This window comes from Anomalospiza imberbis, chromosome Z (genome assembly GCF_031753505.1).
Source record: "Anomalospiza imberbis isolate Cuckoo-Finch-1a 21T00152 chromosome Z, ASM3175350v1, whole genome shotgun sequence".
Taxonomy (NCBI): domain Eukaryota; kingdom Metazoa; phylum Chordata; class Aves; order Passeriformes; family Viduidae; genus Anomalospiza; species Anomalospiza imberbis.
Window position 1 is genome coordinate 65,776,645 of NC_089721.1, and position 25,727 is coordinate 65,802,371.

At 36.0% G+C, this 25,727-nt stretch overlaps 2 protein-coding genes across 3 annotated transcripts in view; one reads left to right on the forward strand and one right to left on the reverse strand.

Annotated features, from left to right (window-relative positions):
* The first annotated feature begins 476 nt into the window (after nt 1–476).
* Nucleotides 477–23,860, forward strand: POC5 (POC5 centriolar protein). Of its 2 annotated transcripts, XM_068177248.1 has the most exons (12): nt 492–636; nt 2,999–3,046; nt 5,043–5,190; nt 12,345–12,517; nt 12,892–13,068; nt 15,336–15,440; nt 16,151–16,330; nt 17,479–17,641; nt 20,404–20,525; nt 21,139–21,252; nt 22,091–22,267; nt 23,707–23,860. In XM_068177248.1, the coding sequence occupies exons 1-12, from the start codon at nt 553–555 to the stop codon at nt 23,743–23,745; spliced, it is 1,530 nt and encodes a 509-aa protein (XP_068033349.1). In that variant the 5' UTR covers nt 492–552; the 3' UTR covers nt 23,746–23,860. The 2 variants fall into 2 exon arrangements, with proteins under 2 accessions (XP_068033350.1, XP_068033349.1); XM_068177249.1 differs by lacking the exon at nt 2,999–3,046 and having other exon boundaries at nt 477–636.
* Nucleotides 22,227–25,727, reverse strand: part of ANKDD1B (ankyrin repeat and death domain containing 1B) — a 30,382-nt gene continuing 26,881 nt past the window's right edge. The window contains 1 exon segment of the mRNA XM_068177247.1: nt 22,227–25,466. Coding sequence (XP_068033348.1) covers nt 25,312–25,466 — 155 coding nt within the window. The 3' untranslated portion in view covers nt 22,227–25,311.

Here is a 25,727-nt window from a genome sequence, read left to right on the forward strand (position 1 = left end):
CCTAAGGTATTACTTGTCCTTCCATATCTGTTCATCTTCCTGGGCCTGAAACTCAAGAACGTGATGGGAGACTGATGTTGACCAGTAAGATTCAGGGTATTGAACAGGAGTGTTCAGGGCACTATCTTATCTTGGGCTGTGGTTGAGGTCATGTAGTGGGTGGGCACAGTGTAGCTTATGCATTCTTATGTTGCTCTGTAGGAATTTTGTACTGAAACAGCCTGATAAACTAAAAGGCAATACAGTGTGAATAAAAATGAGAGATTGACACAGGAGGTATATCTGTTACTGCAACAACTGACATTGTTGCAGTAGAGTCTTTCCTTGCTGTCTTATAAGTTAGTGAAAATATTTCCATTATTTTGAGTATGGTTTGAATCAGTTTCCAGCATTATAAGACTGTTCAATCAGTTTAGTGTGCAGAATGGGCATTGATCCAGTTGTTACAGCAGAATCTGTTTCTGGGGAAAATGTTGGTGAATATATGTTTACGTACTGAAGCTGAAAAATGAAGTTCTGCTTCTACTGTTTTATAGACATACTTTGTGCGGAATGTCATCTGATGAGAAGAAAAGCACAAGTTCAGTTTTCCCAGATGACTGTGTTCAGGACAGTTCTGTTTCTTCAGATTCTCAGGTGGGACAGAGGAAATATAAGTTGATTTACTCTCGTGGCATTTTATTTGGTGAAGGATAACTATGAGGAAATCTAACTAAATGTGCATCTTTTTTATGTTTTGCATATACAGGAAAATAATAAAAATATTAGTGAAAAGAAACAAAGTAGACTGCAAAAAATACTGATACTAAAATATGTTCAGTTAGATTCCACTTTTGTTCATTTCACAATAAATTTATGTAAAAAATCTGACCTAAACTTTAGAGTTTGATCAGCTGCAAGTAAAACAGGTAGTTTTACCTTTTTTTTCTCCTAGTGTTATTCTTTATTTGTGTTAAGTCCTATCAAGAAGCCAGAATTTGGCACAGTAGGATAGAAACCCATGACTTCTGAGAAATGAAGGGTAACTATATTTTAGGCTTTCCCTATGATTCAGTTTTATACTACCCTTGGAGTAGTATTATGGCCAAGTTAATTGCAGAAAGGAAATTACTGCTTTTTGTTTTTGTTTTTTTTTTTTTTCAACTTTCTGCATCAAATACATTAGGACATGCTGTAACTGTAATACTGGGGGTTGCCTTTTCTGTGCTCATCATGCTTTGGAGAGGATGCAATGATACTGGATAAAGTATCATTTGTACCGTTCTTTTGAAAGCAGCAGGTTTTCATAATTTAATAATTGGTTATTCCTATTTGCATAATAGATTGTGTGGTTTTTTCCTTTGGTAGAATACAGTCCCAACCAGGACAGTTTTGGCAATAACATGTTTTGCTAGTTGCCCTGTGGAAGTGCATCTCCACATTTGTCACGTTGTGAAATGGGCATATACAGCAGCAGCGCTGTTTAATTAAGGGGTTTTCTTCTTTCTTTTTTTACCATTTGGATTGACTTGTACCTTTTAAAAAACATTTTTAGGGGTAATTCATTTCTGCAGTTCATATACTTCTCTATTTGTGCTTTTATCACTTGGATAAGTTTTCATAATCTTTGTTTAGGAATCGTAATGCATCTATGTTTCCAAAGCTTTTTGTAGTCAGAGAACAAGATAAAAGCATCATGCTACAAATTTTGAAGGACCAGAATTTTCTGTTATGACCTGGTGGATTGTCATGGAGGCTCTAAGGCCACCTTGTAGAGAATGATAAACTTATATTAATGAGTGACTGTTTTGTGAATGAGAATGTGTCTAGAGAAGAATAGTTACAGTTGGAAGTGATCTATATCAATCATGTGCAAAACTGCTTGACCATTTTGTGGCTGAGCAAAAGTTAAACCCTGTTATTAGAGGGCATTTTTCAAATGTCTCTTAAACAATGACAGGCTCATGGCATCAAACAGTCTCCCTACAGAGGGAAACCCATTCAGGTGTTTGATTGCTCTCTCAGTAAAGAAGTGCTTCCTAATGTGAAATCTATCCTCCCCAACACAATTTTGAACCATTCCCACCTATCCTATCACTGGGTCCCTCAGACACGAGATGGACATCTCTTCTCACTTCTCCTGCTCAGGAGCCTGTGCAGAGTAATGAGGCCCCTCAGTCTCCTTTTCTCCAAACTAGACAACCCCAAAGCTACCCCTGGTAGGAGTTTGTTACTGTTGAAAAAGAACACTGAGGTCACAGGTGATCAATACAAATGTTGACAGGTAAGTACTCTACTCCATTTAGATAATTTTGGAAGGTCTGTTCTGTTTTGTTTGTTTGGGCCTTTTTGATGTGTTGCTTTTAGGTAGAGACCATCTTATTACTTTTTCCTTACAAAAAGATCCACTGGCTCTTAGAGAATTTCCATTACTTTATCCATTCAATTGGTTCTTGTCATATTATCTAGTAACCTTGACTACAACCCTTTGCAATATCTGTAGATTTTTATTTAAAAAATAGAAAACAATTATGAAAAAAATCTGATTTCTTTTGGTGCCATTTGTCCATTCCATCACTACATTTTCTTTGACAAAACCAAGGTCTTAAATAGTCAAAACTCCACAGACCTTCAGGTCTTAGAATTATATTCCTCTAGTTTTATACATGAACAGAATTGTTTGCAGTTGACAGAACAGCTTGAAAACTATGTTTAAAGCAGAACCACAATAATAAACCAAAGATATATTGTTAATTATATTATAGTTTTATTTTAAATGTACTGGTCAATATTGCATTCCAGTTGCAGCATACTTGTTATGGAGTATTTAAGATTGAGGTAATACACTTAGTTACTCAGTGTTTCCATACATATTCCCTCTGCTGCCTCCAGGATTATTTTTTTTTCATGTGTCTAAGTTTCTGATTACAACAGGGATACTGTGCTTGCTTTAATATTTGCCTTTCAATTTCATTTCAACAGTGTTATAATACTGTAATTTATAAACATTTATTTCCAGATTTGTCACTGGATGCTGTCTATTGACACTTTCTGTTGGCACGTAAGCGTGCATATCCTGTACAGATTGGATTCTTTGAGCTTTAATAAAAGAGTTAGAACTTGAAAGAAATTTCCTGACATAGCTTGATACACTTATTTTGAATGCTAGGTGTGTCTATAGTAGGACAGATTGTTTGATAATGAATGAATTGGGTGATTGACATGAGACACCCACTTGCATCTGACATCTAACCTACTAGGTCTTTTGAATTGACTAAGATAATCATGGAGGCAGCTGGATCAGCTCTGTCTGAGAACTAACTTGTTTGTTGGGAAGAATTAATTTTAAGTTGCTATTTGGTTACATGACCTCTTAGATCACACTTCTGTCTTCTTCTAACATCTTCTGTAGAATAATTTAATTTTTATTAGTTAAGACTAATATTGGCTTTCTTAGTCAGCTGAGATTTTGCTGCAGGGAGTTTTGTATGGTTCCATGTAGTTCCTGATTGAGTAACAGATATAAAGATACCTGTTTTCTTCTTTTGATATCTTATAAAATTTAAACTGTATACATTTAGAAAGATGTGGCTGTGGAAAAATGATAACTTGTTGATTTGCAGCTAACTATACCTTTTACGTGGAATGTGACACACTTGTGTGTCCAAAGGATAGATCACGTATTAGTAATTCTATAGCTTCGTATACATTTATTTAGGCTTTTACTTTGAACATAATAGATTACAAGATGGGAAATGGACATTTAAATGAAAACTAGAATTCAGATTAAATGTACCAAACCCAGCTTCTTAAATTCTCTAATTAGTTGAAGCACACAAAAATATACAAGTTACACTGAGAGTTTTGAAATATTATTCTTTTCAGTTGTTAGATTCAAAAATATGTTGCATGTAATTGGTACCTTTCATTGATTGTTTTCACTCTAACTTCCCCCAGGTTTAAGAGGAAATTAATTTTTGAATTCACACTTGGTTTCTGAGGTTTGACCTCATTAGGATACTGAACAGAACTAATATGATAATACTAAGTGAATATGAGATAATACTAAGTGAACAGAACTAATAATATGATAATACTAAGTGAAGAAAAAATAACTGCTAGTGACCCGGTTTAGTATTTTCTAATGGGCCTTGTTTTTCCAATCTTTAATTAGTAGATTTTATTTGTTTTAGTAAGTAACTGGTACTTGTTTAATTACTAGATTGTATTTTTAAGCTATAACACAGATTGTTTATAGTTTCACAATGAACACTAAATACTGTCATCCTGAAAATCTATTTCATTAGGAGGTTTCAAAAAAATATTAATTGGCTTACTTTGGTATATAGCATGATGTCATGTACCAGTTTAGATAGGTTTATAGCTTCTTAATAGGAAAGCTTCTTTCTGAGTTATATATACACATTTTGTACACTTGTATAATTTAAATAATAAATAATATAAGGTGAGAATAATTATATCCACTCTAAACAAAATTGTGTATAATCAAATCTCTTGTGATTTACAACTTCCTTTACAACTTTATTTACAACTTCCTTTACAACAGGCTTTACAACTTCCACCAAAGAAATTGTAATGTTACAGAAAGTGAAGTGTGACTGTGTTCAGTAGCACCTTTGTCATGGCTATAAAAATACATGTTTTTCTTTGAAGCACTACTAGCAATGATTAAAAATAATAATGGCTGATTAGTAAATTACGTGATCTGGGACTGGAGTTTTTTTCCAGTTCTTGTTTTCGATGCCTGTTATAGTATCCAGTGCTGCAATCTCGCAGTGTCTTTCTGTGTAACTATTACACTGCATATAATTGTAATCAGAAGGAATGTGGACATTAAACAAGAGAAAGTTAAGTTATTATAGTTATTGTAGGAAAACAGCTCACTTTTTCAACTTTAGGGGAAATCCTCTTTGTTTACGCCATAATAATAAAAAAGAAACTTCTCAAAATTATAGAAAATAATTTGCACTTCTTTTTACATATGCCAAATTTTTTAAAATGTAATTGTAGTTTTATAATTCTTTGTCACCACTTTGCAACAGGATGAATATAAAGAGCTGATTCATTTTACTGTAATGACTCCGAAGTTTGAACAGTGTGTCTCAAAGTTGCCAGAGCCTGCCTCAGAACAGAGACCACCTGACAGAGTTTCCAGGTTAACAGATGATGCCAGTCATCGTAATACTCCAGGTAGTATGCCTGAGGCTGTGTGTTGAGCTTACAAGAACAATGATACAACTTTGATGACTTATATTTTTAATCGCTTTAGTTTGAAAAATACATGTACCTCATTTGTAGTACCTTTGCATTTTGCACAGCAAGAAATGTAGGAAGGCATATTCCCTGAAGGGTTCCCTCTCTGGCATCACTTTCAGATGACAGTGTTGATATGCTAACAGTTCTTTGTGTTTTGTGATGCAGATGTTTAAAGATGGTTTATGTAATAACAGAAAAAGGGATACCCTTACTTACAGTATGCTTCACTGAAATTTGATGGGTCACAGATGGTTTTGCTCAAGCTGATACGGCTGTGATAGGGAAATGCACATAGAAACAACAATTCAATGGAAGGGAGAATTACCTTAAAAGGGCTTTGTGTAATGACTAATCATGTCACTGCATGAATGTAATTCTTACTTTTTTAGTTTGATCCTGTAATTCTAATTTTATTTTATTGCTTGGTATTTTATTCATCCATGTTACTAATGCATCAAGACACTACAAGACACTAAGTTTGGTGTCTTGTGATGCATTAGTAACATGGACATTTTTGATTGTGTTGTTTGCTTCTGTCACTAGTGTTTAGATAGAGAGTTTTGCTTTGCTGTTAATTTTGCTTCAGAAGAAATAGCAAACAAATACACCTGCATTATTTCTTTTCTAGGAAGTTAAGCATAACCAGGAAAAACTGACTTTAAACTAACTTCTATTCTTTATCATTCTATTTAATTATAAAAATATTTAGCTATTTTTCTGTCTTTGCTGTTATAGCCTTTGTGGATGGCTTTATGTCTGCTGTTTAGAGGAACAAGTGACATTTTTATACCTTCCAACTTGGAAGTTTGGTCAATACTATTTAAGTTTTTAGATTCTAAAGCAACTGCTAGACAATCTGTGTGGAAGGATTAAGGCTGCAGAAGATAGCAAGTGGTAGGTGATGACAGCTGCATAATGACCTTTAGCCCTTCTGTCCATCATATCTTGCCTACCTGCTGCTCTTGCCTTGACCTCAAGGCACCACTCCCAGGATACACCAGGCCTTAGCATGAGCTGTGTGTGAGCCAAAATCTGAGCAGGACTTAGGTGAACAGTTACAGCACAAGAGAATGAGTGCAGTACGCAGATCGCAGTGCAGCTGTGACTCCTGCTGCCAGTCTCTGTATGTGAGCTATCATGACACAAGCTGTCCCCAGTTGCTGTGACAGTTTGTGTGGGTTAAAGCCAGCTCAAGTCCATTGCTATGTTGAAAGTTCATTTTGCTGGTTGCTTCGTTTTTGTACTGCACTGGCTCAAGCCATGCTTGTCTGGGTAGCACAGAAGTGCGTTCAGAGTTTGCAGTTAACTAAGGCCACTTACACAACTAGTTGATCCACTCAACTGGTGCAGCCTTTTATGAAAAACAAAGGCCACCCAGAGCCCCTTCCTGTGTTGAGATAACTTCAGCTTCCTTTAAACAGCCATGGTCACTCCTTGTATTCTTCCCAGAGCTCCAGGAGCAGAGTGTTTATCTCCTGTGAATGTTCTTCCATTGTTGATCAGTCATATTATAAGTCACAGATTGTCAGGATTCAAATACACTTGCAAAGCTCTTGATTTGTAGAGTAGTTAATGTCAGCTGCTGGAACTGTTTCTCAACCTGAGTTGGTGTTCTTAAAACAGTAGAAAATTTCAAACCCAGCTATGTGGAACTATAATTTGGAGCAAATTCTAATTTGGGTATTGTCCTCAGTGCTCTCTGCTAGGAGTTTTGTCTCCCAGTTTGAGTGCAGTATTGTTTTGTAAGGGATTTTTTGTGACGTGTAAGAAAGAATATCAGAATCAAAGCACTAGACTCTTACACTTTTTTGGTACATGATTGTATACTCTATTTTCTATCATATTTGTCTAAAGAAAAAATTGTAGCCAGCCACCCAGTCTCCTGTATATCTACAACTCTTTCAGATGAATTATGCTCATACTTTTTAATTTTTTTCTGGGCTGTATTGGGTTTGCGTGGCCAGACTTTAGTAGTGGGGGTGCTACAGGGGTGGCTTCTGTAAGAAGCTGCCAGAAGCTTCCTCCATGCCTGACAGAGCCAGTCCCTGGCAGCTCCAAAGGATGGGAGTGCAGCAGGCTAAGGCTGAGGCAATTTGAAATGGTGGTAACACCTCTGTGATAAGAGATTTGAAACCAAAAAGAAGATTTGCCTAGTTGTAATTGTGACCAGAGAAGAATGGAGTGAGAATGTGTGAGAGGAATGGCTCTCTACACACCAAGGTCACTGGAGAAACAGGGACAAGGGGTGCTCCAGGCACTGGAGCTCAGATGCCCCTGCTGCCTGTGGAGGTCAGGGGGGTGCAGGGATCCCCCTGCAGCCCGTGGAGGAGACAGACCCATGCTGTCAGACAGACCCATGGAGCAGGTGGATGTCTGAGAGGGGCCTGTGACCTCATGGGAAGCCCACAGTGGAGGAAGGACCTGCAGACCTGTGGAGAGAGGAGCCCACGCTGCAGCAGCTTTCTTGGCAGGACTCGTGACACTGTAGGAGACTCACACTGGAGCAGCCTGTCTGTGGAGGACTGCACCCCATGGAAGAGTGACCCACGCTGCAGCACTTCACAGAGAGCGTTGCCCATGGGATGGACTCATGTTGGAGAAGTTCATGGAGAACTGTCTCCCATGGGAGGGACCCCATATGTTGGAGCAGAGGAAAGATTCCTCTCCATGAGCAGGAATAATGTGTGAGGAGCGGATCATAACCTCCATTCCCTGTCTCTGTGTGCCACTGGGGGAGGAGGTAGAGCTGGGAAGGAGAGACGGTTGTGGGAAAGGTGTTTTTAAGGTCTTATTTTACTTCTCATCCTACTCTAATTTTTTTTAGTGATAAATTCAATTCATATCTCTAATTAGAGCCTGCTTAGCCCATGATGGTATTTCATGAGTGATCTCTCGGGTTCCTTATCTCAACCCATGGACCCTTCATTATATTTTCTCTCCCCTGTCCAGCTGCAGAGGTGAGTGAAAGAGTGACTTTGGTGGCTGCAATTTGGCATCCAACCAACGTCAAACCATTTCATGGGGCTAAACACATAGCCTGTCAGGTCTTTGATGCTTTTTATGGCCATAGAAGTGAGAGGACAAAATTCCATTCCCTTGGTTGCTCCTCTTGAAATATTTGAACAGTGTTACCTTTTTAATATGCCTGGTGTTACCAAATTAGAATAGTCATTTGCAAGCTCTTCTTAATTCTCATGAAACAGGGGAAGAAATACTCTTATACTTGATGTTGATCAAAATTTTGCATTGTAGTTTTCATTAAAAGAGTTGTTTTGCTCATTACAAGGAACCACTCAGATATTTATTGTCTTTGCAAAAGGCAGCACCCTGCAAAATACAATTTGTCTGTTATTTTCAAAGTGGAAAAAAGTAATTAAAGACAATAAAGAAGGTGCTTCTGAACTTCCCAGAGAACACATGAGGCAAGAAGACTATTTACACAGACTCATCCTGCTTCTGTCAATTACATGCTATAAATAAGTTTCCTTTGCTTTGCTACTTTATCAAAATATCTGTTTGCTATTCAAAATATCACTATGTCTTCTCAGTCTGGGTCATACCTCCTAGAGATAGAGCTGTAGACAATCTAGTTGTAAAAAGGTTTTTTCAACTTTTAGGAAAAGATCTGATCAAAATCTCAAACTCTTCTATATAATCACTGATATTGATTGATGTTGATTACGTATTGAACTAGTTTTGGCCACAGTGTTAATGCCCTCAGAATACCTTCTTTTTTTTATGATGGTAATAACATGACTTTGAATGAACAGTGAGAAAACTGTTCAAGTTTAATACTATGCCTCTAAAGCTTAAACTCAAGCTTAATACTCTACCTCTAATGCTGATCAGGTGGGATTGTTTGTCAGGTTTTTTCTGAAGGACCGTTAATTCTTTTGTTAAACTCCATTCTTTTGGCACTGCTTGCTTGCTCATGCTAAAAACAGGCTTTTGTCATTTGCCTCTAATGCTGCTACTGTGTTAAACTAACAAAATCATAAATTATTAGGTTAGTGTTCTATAACTGTAAAACAAAATTAATGAATGTGCTGAGCATGGAGTTAAAATCTGAAAGTTTGCTGTTCTGCCAAGCTTCTCAAGTTTACAATGTATTTTCCCCTTCTCCATGTGATGGTATTGGGACCAACAGAGTTTTTAATGCCATGTGATGCCTTCTGAAATGAAGTTTTGGTTATGAAGTATTCTTTGGTCTGGATGATACCATTATGATGGTAGAACTCTGATTAATGGTAATCTCTATTTGTTGCAGAAAATTTAAGTATACTTGGTATCTTCCCTAACAGTTTTCAGTCAAATAAGAAAAGTAATTGGAATAAACATGCTGTTTTATTCAATTCAGTTCTATGTCCAAATGTTTTTAAACTTTGAAACATAAAACTTCATTTCCTGTTCTTGTTATCAGTTTAGTTGATTAAATTTGAAAATTACTAAGACTGGAGCAGTAAATTATTTGTTGCAGAGATGTGCAATGATGACTCATACCCAAAGAGTGGAAAAAATGCTTCTCTTCAAGCCTGCCAGTCCTCAGTATATATCCATTAAACTTCCTAGAACATTTTAGCAAATTGCTGTGCTCAGCTTGGGCTGCTAATAGCATGTCATGTGTGAGAACAGTGTCAGAGCTTATTTACTTAATAAAAGCAGAAAAAGTCAGATACTAGAAACACAGAAAAGCTCAACAGTAATAACAGACATCTGGATAAACAGCTAATTTCATTACCTCCATCTAGAGATTTGTTGCAGTAAATGCATGTGGAGATTATTTAATATAGTGCATTTCTATACTTATCATATCCAAATTGTTCCAGTATCCTTGATATCTTAGCACACTGTAACTGAATGACATCATATAATTCTATGGAAGGAACAGAGGTAACAGAAGGAGAGCATTAGAAATAAGAATTAAATATGTGTGTGTACAGTTAGAAAATTATGGCAATGCTGGAAGGCCAAGACGAATTTCATAAGATGATGTTATAAACATGTAATGTATACACTCGGTGGATTCAATGAAGATACACATCCTATGGTAAATGAGAGAAATGAAAGCTGTGTTAGAATAATCTGTTCATAGGGAGAATTAAGGGGAAGGGAGTGATGAACTAGTAATACTGTGATTCTCAGATTATGGCAGTTGTCAGTCTGTTTTAATATCCTGTTTTGATTGGTTACATTTTGTTCTGTTGGTTTTTGTGTGGGGTTTTTTTTTTGGTTTTTTTTTTTTTTTTCCTGAAGGTAACTTACAAACTGCTGTGTAGGATATCTTTGTAATCTAACCAAGCAGTAGAAGCAAAAAAATAAAAACAAAGCTTTATGCATTTCATGTCACAACTGAAGGAAGGAGTGACATGCAGGAATGGAGGAATGGGGAAAAGTGGTGAAGGACAGAACTGTGAATATCTGACAATGGTAACAGTACCAGATAATTTTATTGTCAGATGCTAGCCAGATTCTTCATCACAGACATTAAGTGTATTTCAAGTAATCTGGATCGTCTGTCTGGCATGTCACATATTTTGGAGAATTTTAGAAGCAACAGGTATTCAAATTCTGCCACTACTTTAGCAACACTGCTGTCATTTTCAAGAGAAATAATGACAAAAAGCTAAAATCTGATTTTAATATACTCTGTGATGGGGAATAATCTCTTTATGGTCTTTTTCTTCTGTAATAGGGTAGGACATTTAGTCTATAGAAATGGTGTGTTAGATGGCACTCCTTTAGCTCAAGCTGATGTTAATTTTATGATGTGTGGTTGTATATTACCTTGAGAAAAATATCAAAAAGCAGTTGTAACTGCTTCTGCATGACGGTTCTTCCTTATTTCCCTTTTGTTTCAGAGCATGAGTGTAGTAGTTTTGTGGTAGAGTATTAGCCAGACAGCTTTTCTCATTTCCTTATGAAAGGAGACCTAACACTAAAAATAACTGTAAAAGAATATCAACCATCGGGGTCTGCTATAAATAAATTAGAAACACGCTTTTCTAATGTCCACTGAAGATACTGCTTTGTGACAGATAAGCTTATCGCTTCTACGTTGAATCAAGAAATAGTTCTCATCAGACAATATTTGTTTTCAGAAGTGAAGATTAAAATGTTGGAGATTTTCTCTGCTTATGAAAAAAAAGAGTATTTTTCTGAAGTTGTCATGTTTGTTGTTAATATATATATGGAGATATATATATATATGTTATATATATATATATGCTATATATATATGTTATATATATGTTCCTATATATATATATATATATATGTTATATATATAGGAATCTGCTAATATATCTTCTTTCTAATTTTCTTTTATTCAGTTGTCAACTGAAATAACACATTTTCTGTAAGGAATAATTAAATATAAAACAATATTTTACTTCACAAGTTTACTTAAATATTAACTTTATTCTCAGCTCAAATGCATACAAACTAGCTTTTGGGTAGGGATTAACTTTTATTACAGTGGTGTCTAGCCATAACTCCTGAAAGTGAGGATTTATTGTATAAGGCATTATATAAATTCACGGTAGATACATCCTTTCTCAAATTGCTTGAATTCTAATTAGATTAACAAATTTAAGGCTTTAAGAAAAATGGATGCAGGTACATATTAACATTGAAAAATATCCACAGGCTACTTTGTGAATTCGTGAAGGAGCACCACAGACCTCAGGTGTTTACAGGCTCATTGAGAAAAAAGGCAAAAATTTGTAGATTGTTGACCTGAGATGTTAATTGTCAAGAAGCCTTTACTTAGAGATGTTATTTCTGGCTATATATTTAGTGCTTGTTGTGATCATTCTCTTTCAAATTAACTTATATTATGATACTGTATTTTAAGGAAGCACTACTTTTGAATTTACTAATGTTATAATAGGATTGTCAGTTTAAATATGTGTGTCCAGGGAGCATGTATTAGAATTGGATTGGTTTTTCTTACATGGGGAAAGGACGTTTCTGATGTCATAAATATTTTATTTCCTTTTTACCAATACTTGTCTTCTGACTTCCATCCAGAATGTGGACCAGTCAGCCTTTCCAGAGTGTCAGTTCTTATTCTCTTGTTTCATTTTTAGTCTCAACATCAGTGAAGCAGGCTGTTATGGAACAACCTGCTCTTCCAGAAGCAACTTCTTCCACACGTGGTCCAAGAGAAGTCGGCAAAACCACAGTGACTGAATTAACTTCACCAGATGGAAAAGTCACTCAAATAGAAAATATAGTTGATCACTGGAGTGGAAGTCTTAAGGTATTTATATTGTATGGAATTCTTAAAAATCATTCACTGACATTATTATACTGTAGAGTTAGTGCAGGAGATGTTGCAGTGTGATTGCTGGGAGAATGGCATTTTTTGTTTTTGTTGCATATTGCACATAAGCATATGTAGCACAGAATATCCTTTTTCAAGAATTTTGGAATAACTGTCTCCATTAGGGATGTTCAGATAACATGATTCCATAGTTCATTGTCTGGTAATACAGCTGTACACAGCCTGTGTAATGAAGGTATCACTGCAAATATTTGTGTCTCCTTAATTGCTAAGTGTTTTAAGATTAAAATAATAGAGAGGAGGGAATAGTTTAAACTCACTGCATTACTGTCATCCTTTTAACTTTTCAGACAAATATTCTGACTGAACTGAAAAATTGGGAACTTAATACAATTCAACATCACAAGCTTCAAATGAGACAAGAGAAAGAGAAACATGCCATACAAGTGAAACAACTGCAGAATGAGATGGAAAACCTGAAAGAGTTACTTCATACTTATGAAATCTCTATTAGCAGGAAAGATGAGGTAGTAACTCAATTTCATATTTTAACAGTTCCTTTCTGTTTAAAAATATCTACACTAAATTTTTGGTCCATCTCTTTGAACAATAATCTTTTTCTTTTTTGAAGCAAGTAACATAGAGAAGTAAATAATACATTCACACTGTATAGTAGGAAAATAATCACGGTTGCTAATAGAGTTGTCTATACTAACAATGAAAACACATCATATGTGCATACTTTGCATTGTTTACCTCTTAAATCTGGAGTCTACTCTTGTTTCTCATTTATTTGATGAAGATCACACAGGCTTAGGTGAGTCTTTTAGCTCTTACACTTCAAAAGCCTCTATATTTTCAATTATTAGATTGGTTTTTCTCAATTTTAAGTGGGCAGCAGTCTTGTAAATGTTGAGGAGCCTCTATTTTAAGATTCTTAGGAATTCTACATGCGTACATATTCTTAAGATTGGACATTTGCCGTCTCTGGTTTACACTTTCCTGCTGGCAACAGTGCAAACAACCTGAAAAATAACTAGAACTGTGAAAGTGGATATAAAATCTTGGCAGTTTTGCAATTACACAAGATAATTGACTCTTCTTACTGCCACCCTGAACATATCACCTAGTACTTGAGAACACTTAATAGAGTTTTGGTTTCTAATTCCTCCTTACATTTTCAAAAAACATATGTTACAGGAGTTAAAATGTGAATGAAGATAGTGTTCTCTGTTCATTTGGAAAACAGACTAATCTTACAGACCAAGCAAATGTAGGTGTTGTAACATTACAATAACTGGATTAGTCTTGTACCATATAACTAGTACCTTGTGTATGTACTGTACCACGTAACTAGTACCTTATTTCAGCCTATACCTTTCAAACACCTAATTCTGTTGGATATCATTGTGTGTCAGTCATAATTAATGTGCCATAATTCTCAGTGATACATTGAAAGCTCTGTTTCGTTTTCTGTTGTCAAAGAAATTATTTCTTCAGCCGATTTTACGGTTTTGTTTCTAAGGGAAAAAGCCCACATTTGAATAGAAAATTACTATTGTTATCACCTGAATGGAAGGTGGCAGTGCTTCCATGCTTCCACATTTCATTCCATTATTATGAAATCTGCGGTATCCTGATATGGACCATATAAACCAAGGTCCATCACTCTCACAAATATTACAAGTATTGGATTCTTATTTCACATTGTAAATCTTAAATGCTTTTTATTTGCAAAAATATGCTAATTAACAAAAATAGACTTAGGCTAAGTTTTCTAGTGTTTAGCAGTATGTATGCAGCATTAAAAATTGATTTTTATTACACTTTTTCAACAAAAGTAATTAATGTATCAATTTAATTTGTTTTCTATTTTAATTTTAGGTATCATTCATTTCATTGATGTATGTTCAATAATAATTACTTGTAACAAATGCAATATGATGTTAACATATGCTAGCATGTATTATCATAAAATGTTGTTCTCAAAAATATTTATGAAGTAATTAAAATAACTTTGCATTATTCCCCAAAGTCCCAAGATAGGTCACTGTTGACCATTGGAGTTGCTCATATATGGCTGATGGCAGAATCGGGCTTAAGAAGTTAGGCAGAAGTAGAGAGCAATATTCAGATTTGGTCTACCAAATTTGCATCATCCCTGGCTTACTTTTTAGTTGAGGAAACTCAACTGTTTATGTGTACTCGTTAAATTTTAGAGATTGCTGGTAAAAGTCCTCAACTGCAGTCTCTGTTCAGTATGATATCTTGCCTCTCAAATGTTTTAATTGCTATAAGCTTATATAGTATCTTTCATGAGAATTTCTAAAGAGAGTAATAATTTTTAATACAATTTTTCTGGTTTATAGCAATGGCTTAGCTTGTTTATTCTGTTCTGACAAGTGAAACAAACTTCTAATACAAATGTTTCTGTTTTATTAAAATTCTCTTTGAAATAAGAGGTTCTTCTAATATTATGCTACGGTAACATTTAATTATGAGAAAGTAGCTCAGAAATCACCAAATGTAGGAGGAAATAATAATTCAGTTGAACTTCTCCTAAAACTACACAATGGAAGTGCCACAATCTGAGTGTCAAAGCCACAGGAATTTTACTTCTCATTTGAACTCTGATTGTTGTTTCTTACTTGATTAGAGTAAGGGGAAGTTTCAGTAGAAAGGATCTGTTAAAAGCAAGTTTTTTAAGTGAAAAATAACTGAGACATAAAACACATTCTCTTTAATCTTACAGTGATCATAGATAGTGAAATAGAATTAATTAATATTTTTGCAGGTAATAATTAACTTGACCCGAGCATTAGAAAAGCAAAAGGAGAGAGCTGTGTTGATGAGAGCGTTTACACTGTGGCGGATTCAGCATGTTAAAGCCAAACAAGAGGTATGTGCACAAAATCAAAATGCAGTGAAAATTAAACCTCTGAACCCAAAAGAGTCAGAGCTGCTGCAGTTCCTGTTACAGTTTGAAGAAATCATGGTGTTTCTATTTTGATGTGTTTGACAGTGTCAAATAACAGTTTGAAAAGATCAGTTTTAAAAGGAATATTGCTGTCAGAATACTCTCTGGGATGGGAAAGAACTGTTGTCTGCTGACTATTTTGAAATAGACTAGAATAGAGTTGTTTTAAAGTAGTTTTTAAACAATCCTGAAGTCTAAATTTATTCAAAATATAAGAGTTTCATGATAACTATCTGCAATCTTTGTGACTGCAGGTTTTATATGATTCCTGCAGTGAATCCAAATGTGCCACATACCCAGCAAATGGCTTCATATGTTTCTTTATACTGTGTATATGTGAGGTTGTTGTTTGAGTGTCATTAAACTAAGAGTAGGACCACTGTTATGTGTAGCCTAGGAGTTCACAAATACGGTTTCTCATGTGAGGACAGTAATGTGCCATGGCACGTGTGCAGAGGCAATGCTGAGCTGCTGACACTGATTGTGTAACACTTCACTGCAGGACCTGTAACTCATTTAAGGGGTTCCTACTGTGGTCTTTGTAATATGTGTAAAACAGTCATCCACAGGAGAGTACTGCACTTTTTATCAACCCTCAAATTTGTATGATGTGGTTGTATTTACTTCCTAAGGAATATGCAATTAGAATGGCAGATAGACATTTCCAGACAACTTTGATGAAGAAAGTGTGGGCTGCATGGCACTCTGTTAGTGAAGAAAGACGGAAAGACAAAGTAGCAAGAGCCTGTCAGTTAAGGGCAGAAGATATGTGTGTACAGCTTGCCAATGATTGTGAAGCGAAAATTGCAGAGGTAAAATCAATTTTTTTTTCCTTCTCTTGCTCCTTGACTCCCAGCCCCTCTTCCTCCCAACTATGTCTTTTGCAGCAAATCTAACAAAACACGAGTATTTTCCAGTAGAACAGAGTATGCAAGAAGATCTGAATGGATCGAAGATCTCTGTTATGTTTTTAGACATGTCTTTTTTTCCCTTCATCTGATATAAAATGTTGCAAATCTGCATGCACAGATGAAATAAATGTAGTTTCCTGAAATAAGGCAAATCTCTGCCTACTAATGGGAATGCCATTTGTTTTCTAACAGCATTCTGTTAGTAACGGCTATACATTTTGAGGTCTTAATGAAGGAGACAATGGAAATAGAAGACCATTATTATTTTGAATGATCATGATGAGTACAGTATTTTTTTCTTCAATAACTATTTTGTTAAAGGCTGAAACTAAGTTTGATTTTTCTTTAGCTTGCTGATTAAGCTTGTTAAAGAATTTTCAGAGCTTAAGGTGAAATTGTTAATCTGTGCATTGCTGCATGCTAAGTAATCAGTTTTAAAATATCACTTTCAAGAACTTTGTATTTCAGCAAGAAATTAAACCGAAAACTTTAAGAACAGGCTTACCAAATGTGTCTTAACAGCACATAAACCATAAGTAGCAACTTGCTCTGATCTTTTCTCAGCATTTTTAGTTTTTTACAGTATCTAGAGAAGAGAGACTGGTGATGAAAATTTACCCTTATACGTAAATAATTGTCAGAGAATGCTTGCTATTCTGTTGAATGAACCCATGTCTCTGCAGAGATCTGGGTTGTGCCACATGCCAACTTCTAAAAGACAAAAACTTGCAACATATATTTCTGCTTAGGTTGAGTCTGACAGTCCTTTTGAATAGTCTTGTCTTTGATATGCTCTATTATTAATATTGTGCTGTACTACAAAGAAACTACAGCAAGCTGTTCATCTCTGGTGAAGCAGAAATTTTCAAGTGAAAACCTCTATCTTTGTAAACATAATAAATTATTTTTAAAGTTAATTGATGAATATGTTTGTAGTTTGCATTCAGAAGTAAGAAGTAAATTTTTTGTTGTAAATTTTGTTGTAAATCGTGTGTCCACTATTATGCTTTTTAATCAGAGCTCATCTGTTTCCTCATTCTGTTTCATAGTTAACTGCTGCTTTGGAACTGACAAGAGCTGAGATTCTGCGACTGCATACTGAAAGAGATCAGTATGAAGACACCGTGAAGAAAGCTTTTATGCGTGGTGTATGTGCTTTGAATCTGGAAGCAATGACCATGTTTCAAAGCACAGACAGTAGGCCAGATCCTGGTTAGTATGACTAGCAGATTTAATCTGGTACTGTGTGTGCATTTTTGTTGGATTTGTTTGGGATTTTTTTGTTTGTTTGTTTTAATGGAGTTCCTTTTCTCTTTTTTTTCTAATTTGAGATTTTTTGGCAATACAGAGTTTATTAAACTTTTATTGCTTTAAAATGTCCTGTTGAATATGTTGAGAAGTGTTGAGAACTCTGATGCTAGACTTCATACAGCTGTAGCTGAAAGGAGGAGCATGTTCTCTTCATGCCACATTGCTGGGAGAGCGGTAAACTGCAGCTGAAGGCAGAAAAGGAAGTCAAAGGTGGCAAACTCTTTAAAACACTATGTTATGGAGAAGTGAAGACAAAATCCTGAAAATTCCTTTGTACTCTGGAATCTCAGTGTGCCATGAATCAGCTTTTCTCAGACAGCTCTCCCTTCTTTCTTAATCCTGCTTTTGAATGTACAAAGGGCAAGCAAATCTCTCAGGTTCTGTATTTAGTTGTAACTCCAGGCCAGAACAGGAAACACCAGTATATTTTTATCAGCAGCATACCTGTAAAACCTACACAGGGGAGAGCTGCACATGCTTACAGATGTAATGAAATCACTCTCTCAGACTGAGACAGTCCATAGCAGTGGGAACATAATCGTGCTGGTGCAGCCAACTAGGTTAAAAAGAAAATAGCTGTGCCAGCAGGAGTGCCACAGCTATACGTGTGGCTCAACAACCATCTGTAGTGGCAGCAGTGGTTAATAGCCCTAGACAAGTAACTTCAGTTGCTAAATTTAACAGTCTTACACAGAAGTTTCTAGAGAAATTCTTCACCACAAAAAGGTAGATAGGAAGAGGAAATAAAAACCTGAAGAAGATGTAAGAGGATACTTTCCTGAGCAGCTGTCTAAGCCTGTTGAACATAAGTGGCATTTGTGCAGTTGCTTAGGAAATTAATGTGTCATTACCAAAGTGTAGTAGCTGTGTGCTAGTAAAAATTTAGAATCAGTATTTGTAGAAGGTTAAGAATGAATGATTTCTTGAAGATACTGGGTTTGGGCATTTCCCAAGTACTTTTTCACTGTGTTGCTAATTAAGAATTATACTGTCTTGAAGCATTATCTTTTATCTGTTTGTCTATTTTTTTCAAAAAAAAATGCAATAGACACCAGGTCTCCCTAATAATGAAGGTTAATTGACTAGTGTGAAAGCATTGTTTCGGTAGATCTATAAAAATGAGAGTAAGTAGTAAGGAAATTAAGAAAACTGAGCTCTATAATAGTTGTGCCCCCCAACCCTTTAGTTTCATGGACCAAAGATTTTGCTTGATTTTTACTAAGAAGCTGGAACTGATACTCTACATCAGCACAATACCTAAAGATTTTGTTGTGCTGGATGTTAGCGTACCCGTAACTCATTTCTTTGTGCGTCCACTATTAGGCTTTTTAATCAGGCTTCATAACATTTCACAGACTCTGTTGTCCTCGGTCCCAAGCAGGTCATCAGCTTCCACCACCTCTGGTACCACCTTCTCCCCTGTCCCAGGCATACTGTCTTTTGCTTACAGCCAGATGGTGGTTTTAATGAAGTTAGTTACATAATTGTTTAATATGGTTAACAACTATTGATCTGCATTCTTAATCTGGTAGAACAGTGATCAGGACACTGGAGGACTGCAAACATCAGAGAGGATGATTGTGATTTGTTTCTAGACTTTTGATCTGTGGACATCAAAACTTCCATGTGCCAGAATCAGTCAGCAATTATAAATTTATATGAACACTGCAGTGCCACCTGCTGTCATTGGACATAAAATGCAGAATTTCACCTCTTTATAAATTTATTATTAAGTTATTTTAATATACATTTAATATGCACACAATCTACAGGTAAAATACATATCAAATATCATTATAGTATATTTATTAATAGTGTGCATGTGTCACAAATTTGATGGCTTCATAATATTTAATGTCAGTGTTGATGGTGTTAAAGTTACCTGCCTAATTTGCTGACTTTTTTTTAGTTATTAGTATATTAAGATTATTTTAACCTCTTCATGTATTTAAAGGAACACTGAAGCCAAGGAATTCATCACTTTTTGCTTATAAAAGTCCTAATACAGTTTTTCTTCAGTAATGTAGATCAGATCTTACTGATCTATAACTGTGCATTGGTCCTGTCTGGGCTTAAGCTTAATGTGTGTGTACACACATAGATATGTACAAAATGCACATTCTGGTATCCTTTTACTCTTGACATCTACAAGTATTGCACAGATTTGAAGCACCTTCCTTTTATTTTTCCTACTTATTTCAGCTAATTAAAAAACCAAACGCAACTACCACACGGTGTCACTCTAGTTCCTGGAATGTGCAAATGACCTTTGTGTTTTGCTACCTAAACGGGATTTTGTCTCTTAGGATAAGAGCACCTCTTGCACACTGATTTTAGTTTTGGCAAGCAGTAGGAAGAACCTCAGTTCTTTGCTCTACAAGTAGGTGACAAGTGCCACAAGGTTGTTGAGACATAACAGAGAAACAAGCCTTTCGAAAAACATTTATAAGCATCTCAAAAGAGGGTAAAATACAGGAATGTTTGTTTATATCAGTCTACCTACCTACCTCTGTAAAGAACAGCCTGCTCTTTTTTATTTGATTATACAGAAATACCAAAGACATATTAAATTTTTTGTTGTAAATTATCTTCTCCCATATCCCCATCCCTTAGGGTTAGCTAGATTGTGTGCTTATCCCATTACTTTGTGTTTCTAATAATAGATATAGGAAGCAGGAGAAATGATCATTTCTGCACCACTGGTGCAGAAAGGCCACCTCCTTCACAATATAATCAACCATTACCAACACCTCCACCAGCAGCTGCTCTTCAGATGGAAAACATGGTAAGCATGTAGCTGGAACAGAATTGTATTTCCTAGTGACAAAAGAGAAATTCCTTGGTTTGTGCTTTTTTAAAGAGAGTCCTGGTCTAAAAGGAAACCTGCAGGTGTGTTCAGACTGCTCTGCGAATGGGGCAAAAACCTGAATTTAGTATACTCTCGAAAGATGAAAAGCTGGCTTGACTTCAGACTTCTTTTTTAGGGGGTAACACTTACAGACATTGAGGGAACTGAGCTTATTGTCTTGTCATACCAACTTAGCCAGATCATCATCTAGTAGCGTGGTTGTTTTGGACCTGCTCTGGAGTTATTCCGAAAACTTTCCCACTGTAAAATGGTATCATGCTAGAGAGTAGGTTAGAACAGAGATGATGTGCATGCCTCTCTCCTGACTTTTCATTCTAATAGTGACAAATGTTATTCACACCATTTCTACAATTTTTAGACAAATAATTTTATATTAGACAATAAACAGTAACACTAGACATAAAATATCTGCAAAGACATTGCAATTAAGAGAGTAATTGGGACAGTCAGAAAACTGGCTATCTAAAGAGTAAAACTGTATTTTCTAGAAAGTAGTACTCATTCTGTGTAAACTCGGGTTTCATTTTAGTTTTGTAGCCACCTGGCTCATGCAAGCACTCCTGAGACCAGACTAGATTCTGATTCTCCAGTTATCTTCAATAGCACAACATCAGGATCTGGTGTGACATCAACTCAAAAACTGGTAACATGCTAAAGTTAACATTTTTTCTTTTAGGGCATAATCATAATGAATATTAGTTTGGGTGTTGTTATTTTTGCATTTCTCAGAGCAATACAGGTATATAGTTGAGTACACTGCCACAGAGTTTACATAGCAGTATGAAGACACTAGCTTGAAAATGTTCATTTATGTTACGTAAACTCATTTACGCTAGGGGCAGTTTTAAATTCTTTTTGTAGGTAGGGCAGTGTGGCAAAATGAAGAATAGAAGAGTGCACTCAGGTATAGTGCAACAGGAACAATTGGTGTTTGACTTGATAACCTTTTGTTATGGAAAGTGCTTTGTCTCACTATCCTGTTCTTTGAAATTTCTCCCTCATTCCCTTTTCTGTGCTTCATGCTAAACTGCCCTTCTTTCTTTTCCTCATTTGACAGAGTTTGCTGTCAGCTTTCAGAGAAAGATGCATTTTTGTATGCATGGGAGCTTTTTTTTTATTTGCTCTGTCATTGCTAGAAAGGATTTCCACAATGATGGAAGTACTTTCAGCTGTCACTTAAGCATGCAGTCAGCAAGCAAAGCTAAACTATCCGTGCTTCTTGATTTTTGTCAAATTAGTCTTACTTCCCTCAGGACAGAAGTAATTTACTTGAAATGCTATTGCACAAGTAGAAAAACTGGAGTGAGTAATCCTGGTTGCAGCCAGGTGGAGCAAATTCAGTCCTGTGTAATGTAACTGGACTACCTGCAACATCACATGTTCCATTTAGGCATGTGGCAGATAAAACTGACCAGAAACACCTAGCATTGTAAATATTATGTTTAGAATTTTTTACTAATTAATATTTAATTTATTTATAGCCCATGGCAAAAGTAATAACATCTGCACAACAGAAAGCAGGAAGAACAATCACTGCTCGAATCACAGGCCGAGCTGATATGGGACAAAAATGCAGAGCTTCTAGGAGTTTAACAATGAGGAGAGTTGCTCCACCCATGAGCTCAGTTATTGTTGAGAAGCATCATCCAGTGACTCAGGTAAATCAGATTGCGTATTTATGTTCTTAAAGTATTTTTATTACAACACCTCCGGTAATAGTTTGAAGAAAAATTACCTTTTGAAGAGGTATTAGACAAAGCTCAGGCTTGAGGCCTGTTGACAACAGCAAACAGTACTTACTGTCTTTGTGTAGAAGGCACTGGTGATGAGATGTCATGGTTTAACCTCATGCAGCAGCCAAGCCCCACACAGCCACTCACTCGCTCCCCCACCAGAGAGTTTGGGAAGAGAATCAAAAGGGTAAAAGTTGGATAACTCATGTGTTGAGAAAAAGACAGTTTAATAGGGAAAGGAAAAGCTGTGCACACAAGCAAAACAAACCAAGGAATTAATTCAGTGCTTCCCATGAGCAGGCAGGTGTTCAGCCATCTCCAGGAGAGCCTGGCTCCATAATGCAAAATGGTTACTTGGGAAGACATACTGCATCACTCCAAATACCCTTCCCTTTTCTGCTTCTTTCTCCCACATTATACACTGAGCTTGGTGCCACATGGTCTGGAGTATCTCTTTGGTCAGTTTGGATCACCTGTCCTGGCTCTGTCTCTTCCCAACTTCCCAAGCACCCTCAGTCTGCTCGCCATCATGGCAGTACCAAAAGCAGAAAAGGCCCCTGTTTCCTGCTGTGACTCACAGCCGTGTGGCTTGCTGCACATAGTTTTCAATAATTTGGTTTCCTAAGCAGAAATTAATGTTTAAATTGTATGTTTTTAGGAGTTAGAGATTTAGTGAGGTAATTATTTCATGAAGAACAATTTCTGGATTCAGATTTCGTAACTAGTGTGATAAGGAAAAGGCACCTGAACTACTGTAATGAAAACTGACTTCCGAAAATGTAATAACTGTGACAAACCTGGAGATATATTCTGTGTACCCATTCTGCAAATAAAAATCTTAAGTCAGGTATTTGTCTTGAGTTAATTTGAGAGGGAAGGGAATTTACCTTGATTAAAAGCAGAATGACTACTGCTTATTATACTAAGGTGGCTAGTTTTATGGGCAGAAAATTAATTCTTGATAAAATTGCAAACCTTTTCTTTTCAAAGATCTTTTAGGAACTGCCTCATAGCAAATACTTCAAAAGGAAAGTTGGCATGATTAAATTAGCGCTACAGGGGAAAATTGTGAACAATATAGTAAAAACCTAAAATAAACCAACTTTGAAATAGATTGAGGTGATAATAGCTCAAAATACTTAGTTTACTGGAAGTTTAGTACTTTGTATTCTAAAAAGTGTATTACAGGTAAGAAAGGAAAAAACTTTTTCTTTTAAATGACCATTTATTTTTTCCTTTTTGATAAGTGTATTAGAGTTTGCTAGGTTGCAGGTCTTTGTTTTTAAACTACAGCTCACCTAGAACTATTTTAATGTGACTTTTTTGTGTCATTAAGTGTTTTGATGTATCTGATTATTTTTCAGCAAACCATATCACAAGCCACTGCTGCTAAGTATCCTTGAACTGTGCTTCGTTCTTCTGGCTCTACGGCTGTGAGACCTGCAGGACAAGCTGGGCGAGTGCTTCAGGGCCAAACTCATACCAGTGTTCAGTCAATTAAAGTTGTTAACTGTCTGACTGTCTTTCTCGCCAGTAGGGGATTTTAATCAAGGTACCTCTTCCCAGTCTTTTCAGATTTGATGCAGTAAGGCCTAAAGTACATATCATGTTTTTACCCTTTTCTAAAAAGGAAGGTTTTTTAAGTAAAAGTGCTTTTATAATAAAACCTGGAGGGGGAAAAAAAGAACTTGGAACTGTTGTTCTACCTCCAAACTTTTATTATTAAGACAAACACTTTTTATTTACGGAGTCTTCAGTGCACTTTTTAAATAAAGGATACAATGTGATTTTTGTCTGAATCTCTTGTTTAATCCCAATAATACTAACATCTATGTTCAAGAGAAAATGATTTTTTTTTTTTTCTTACAAACACTTCTAGTTGCTTAAGCACGGAAGTATAGCTGACATGCACCTTAATTATATGCTGCAACACTGTTTTAAATGGAGAACAGCAGGGTAGCATCCTCCACACCCAGGGTCCAGTTTAGGCTAGGTGAGGTACCCACTCCATCAAATTCTTAAACATTTTCATTTTGCAAACTAATGTTGCAGAACTTGATGAATACTGTAGGATTCCAAGCATCTGTACTTTAGATCCCTAATTCCAAAACCTTACTATTTAGTGGTCTATTCTTCATATTCCTGGGCTGCTCTGCAGCAGAGTCAAATAAGGTTGCAAACAGGAGGGCAGTTTGGAATAAGACTTCAGACTAAGATACAGATCGCCTTTTTAGTACAAACAGTAGGATTCAGCACAAAATAATGCTAGCTATATGCAAACAGAAAATGCAATTCAATTCCTCCATTACATGATAAAACTATTGCTATGTTAGAAGATCACTAAGATAGACATTTACATAATTTTTCAGATATTAAATATATTCAGTAATAATAAAACATTTAAACATATTCAGCAGGACACTGCCAAGTATTAATTCTAGATATAAACAAGAAATAAGTAAATAATTGCTAGATGTATGAAGTATTAATTATCAAATAGTCCTTTGAGGGTATGTGTACCGTGTTATGCCATGATAGAAAATTCTGCAGCCAGCCACCCATGGTGTTTACACATGACATTTTTGTGTTTCTTCACTACATAAATCAAATTCTGCAGTGGAAAGATTTGTCATAACCCTAGCAAGAATTTATAAAAATCTGAATCACAAATGAGGCCAGATGCCAACTTATTTCCCAAGTGTTAATTGATTTATACACGTAACTTTCAGTTACTAAATTTAATTTTTTTCATGTAGAAAACATCATATTTATATTTCACATCAAACACAAAGTGGCTTAATTTGCAGTTAGGTCAGGTGTAGAAATTGTAAGTTGTGAATCTTGCTTACCAGTTACAAGCTACCAGTCAGCCATTTGTTCTTAAATTTTTTACATTTCTATTTAGCAAGCATTTGAAAGAAAAGTAACCATTTTAGGAGTGCAAGTTCTTCTAGGGTGGAAAAAGTTGTTCAAAATATGGTTTTTGTTTCCCAAAAAGATATTTGAAAGCCACTTTCCATCTGGCATGTAATTCCTTCATATATGCCATGTTTTGTTGACGAACCCATGAAGCGACACATTTCCTGTAGTCCATGCCAATGCTTAATTGAAGCTCTGATCTTCTCTGCAAAGTAAGAGAAAACACTTGATTGGTGTGCTCTGCTTTGCACAAGGTCAGACTAACTGACAGTGCAGGAGATGAGGGAAGCAAAGTTTGCACGTGTCTTCCTTTGGAAACCTTATGTCTAAATGCTTTTTCTCAGGCAGCCTCACCCCTCAGGAGGGGCACTCCCAGAAAAGAAGAAAGTGTCCACCACCCCTGCCCTGGCCACAGCTTCCCAGCACCAGTAGGGACCTCAACATGGCACTGCAGTCTCACAGAGGA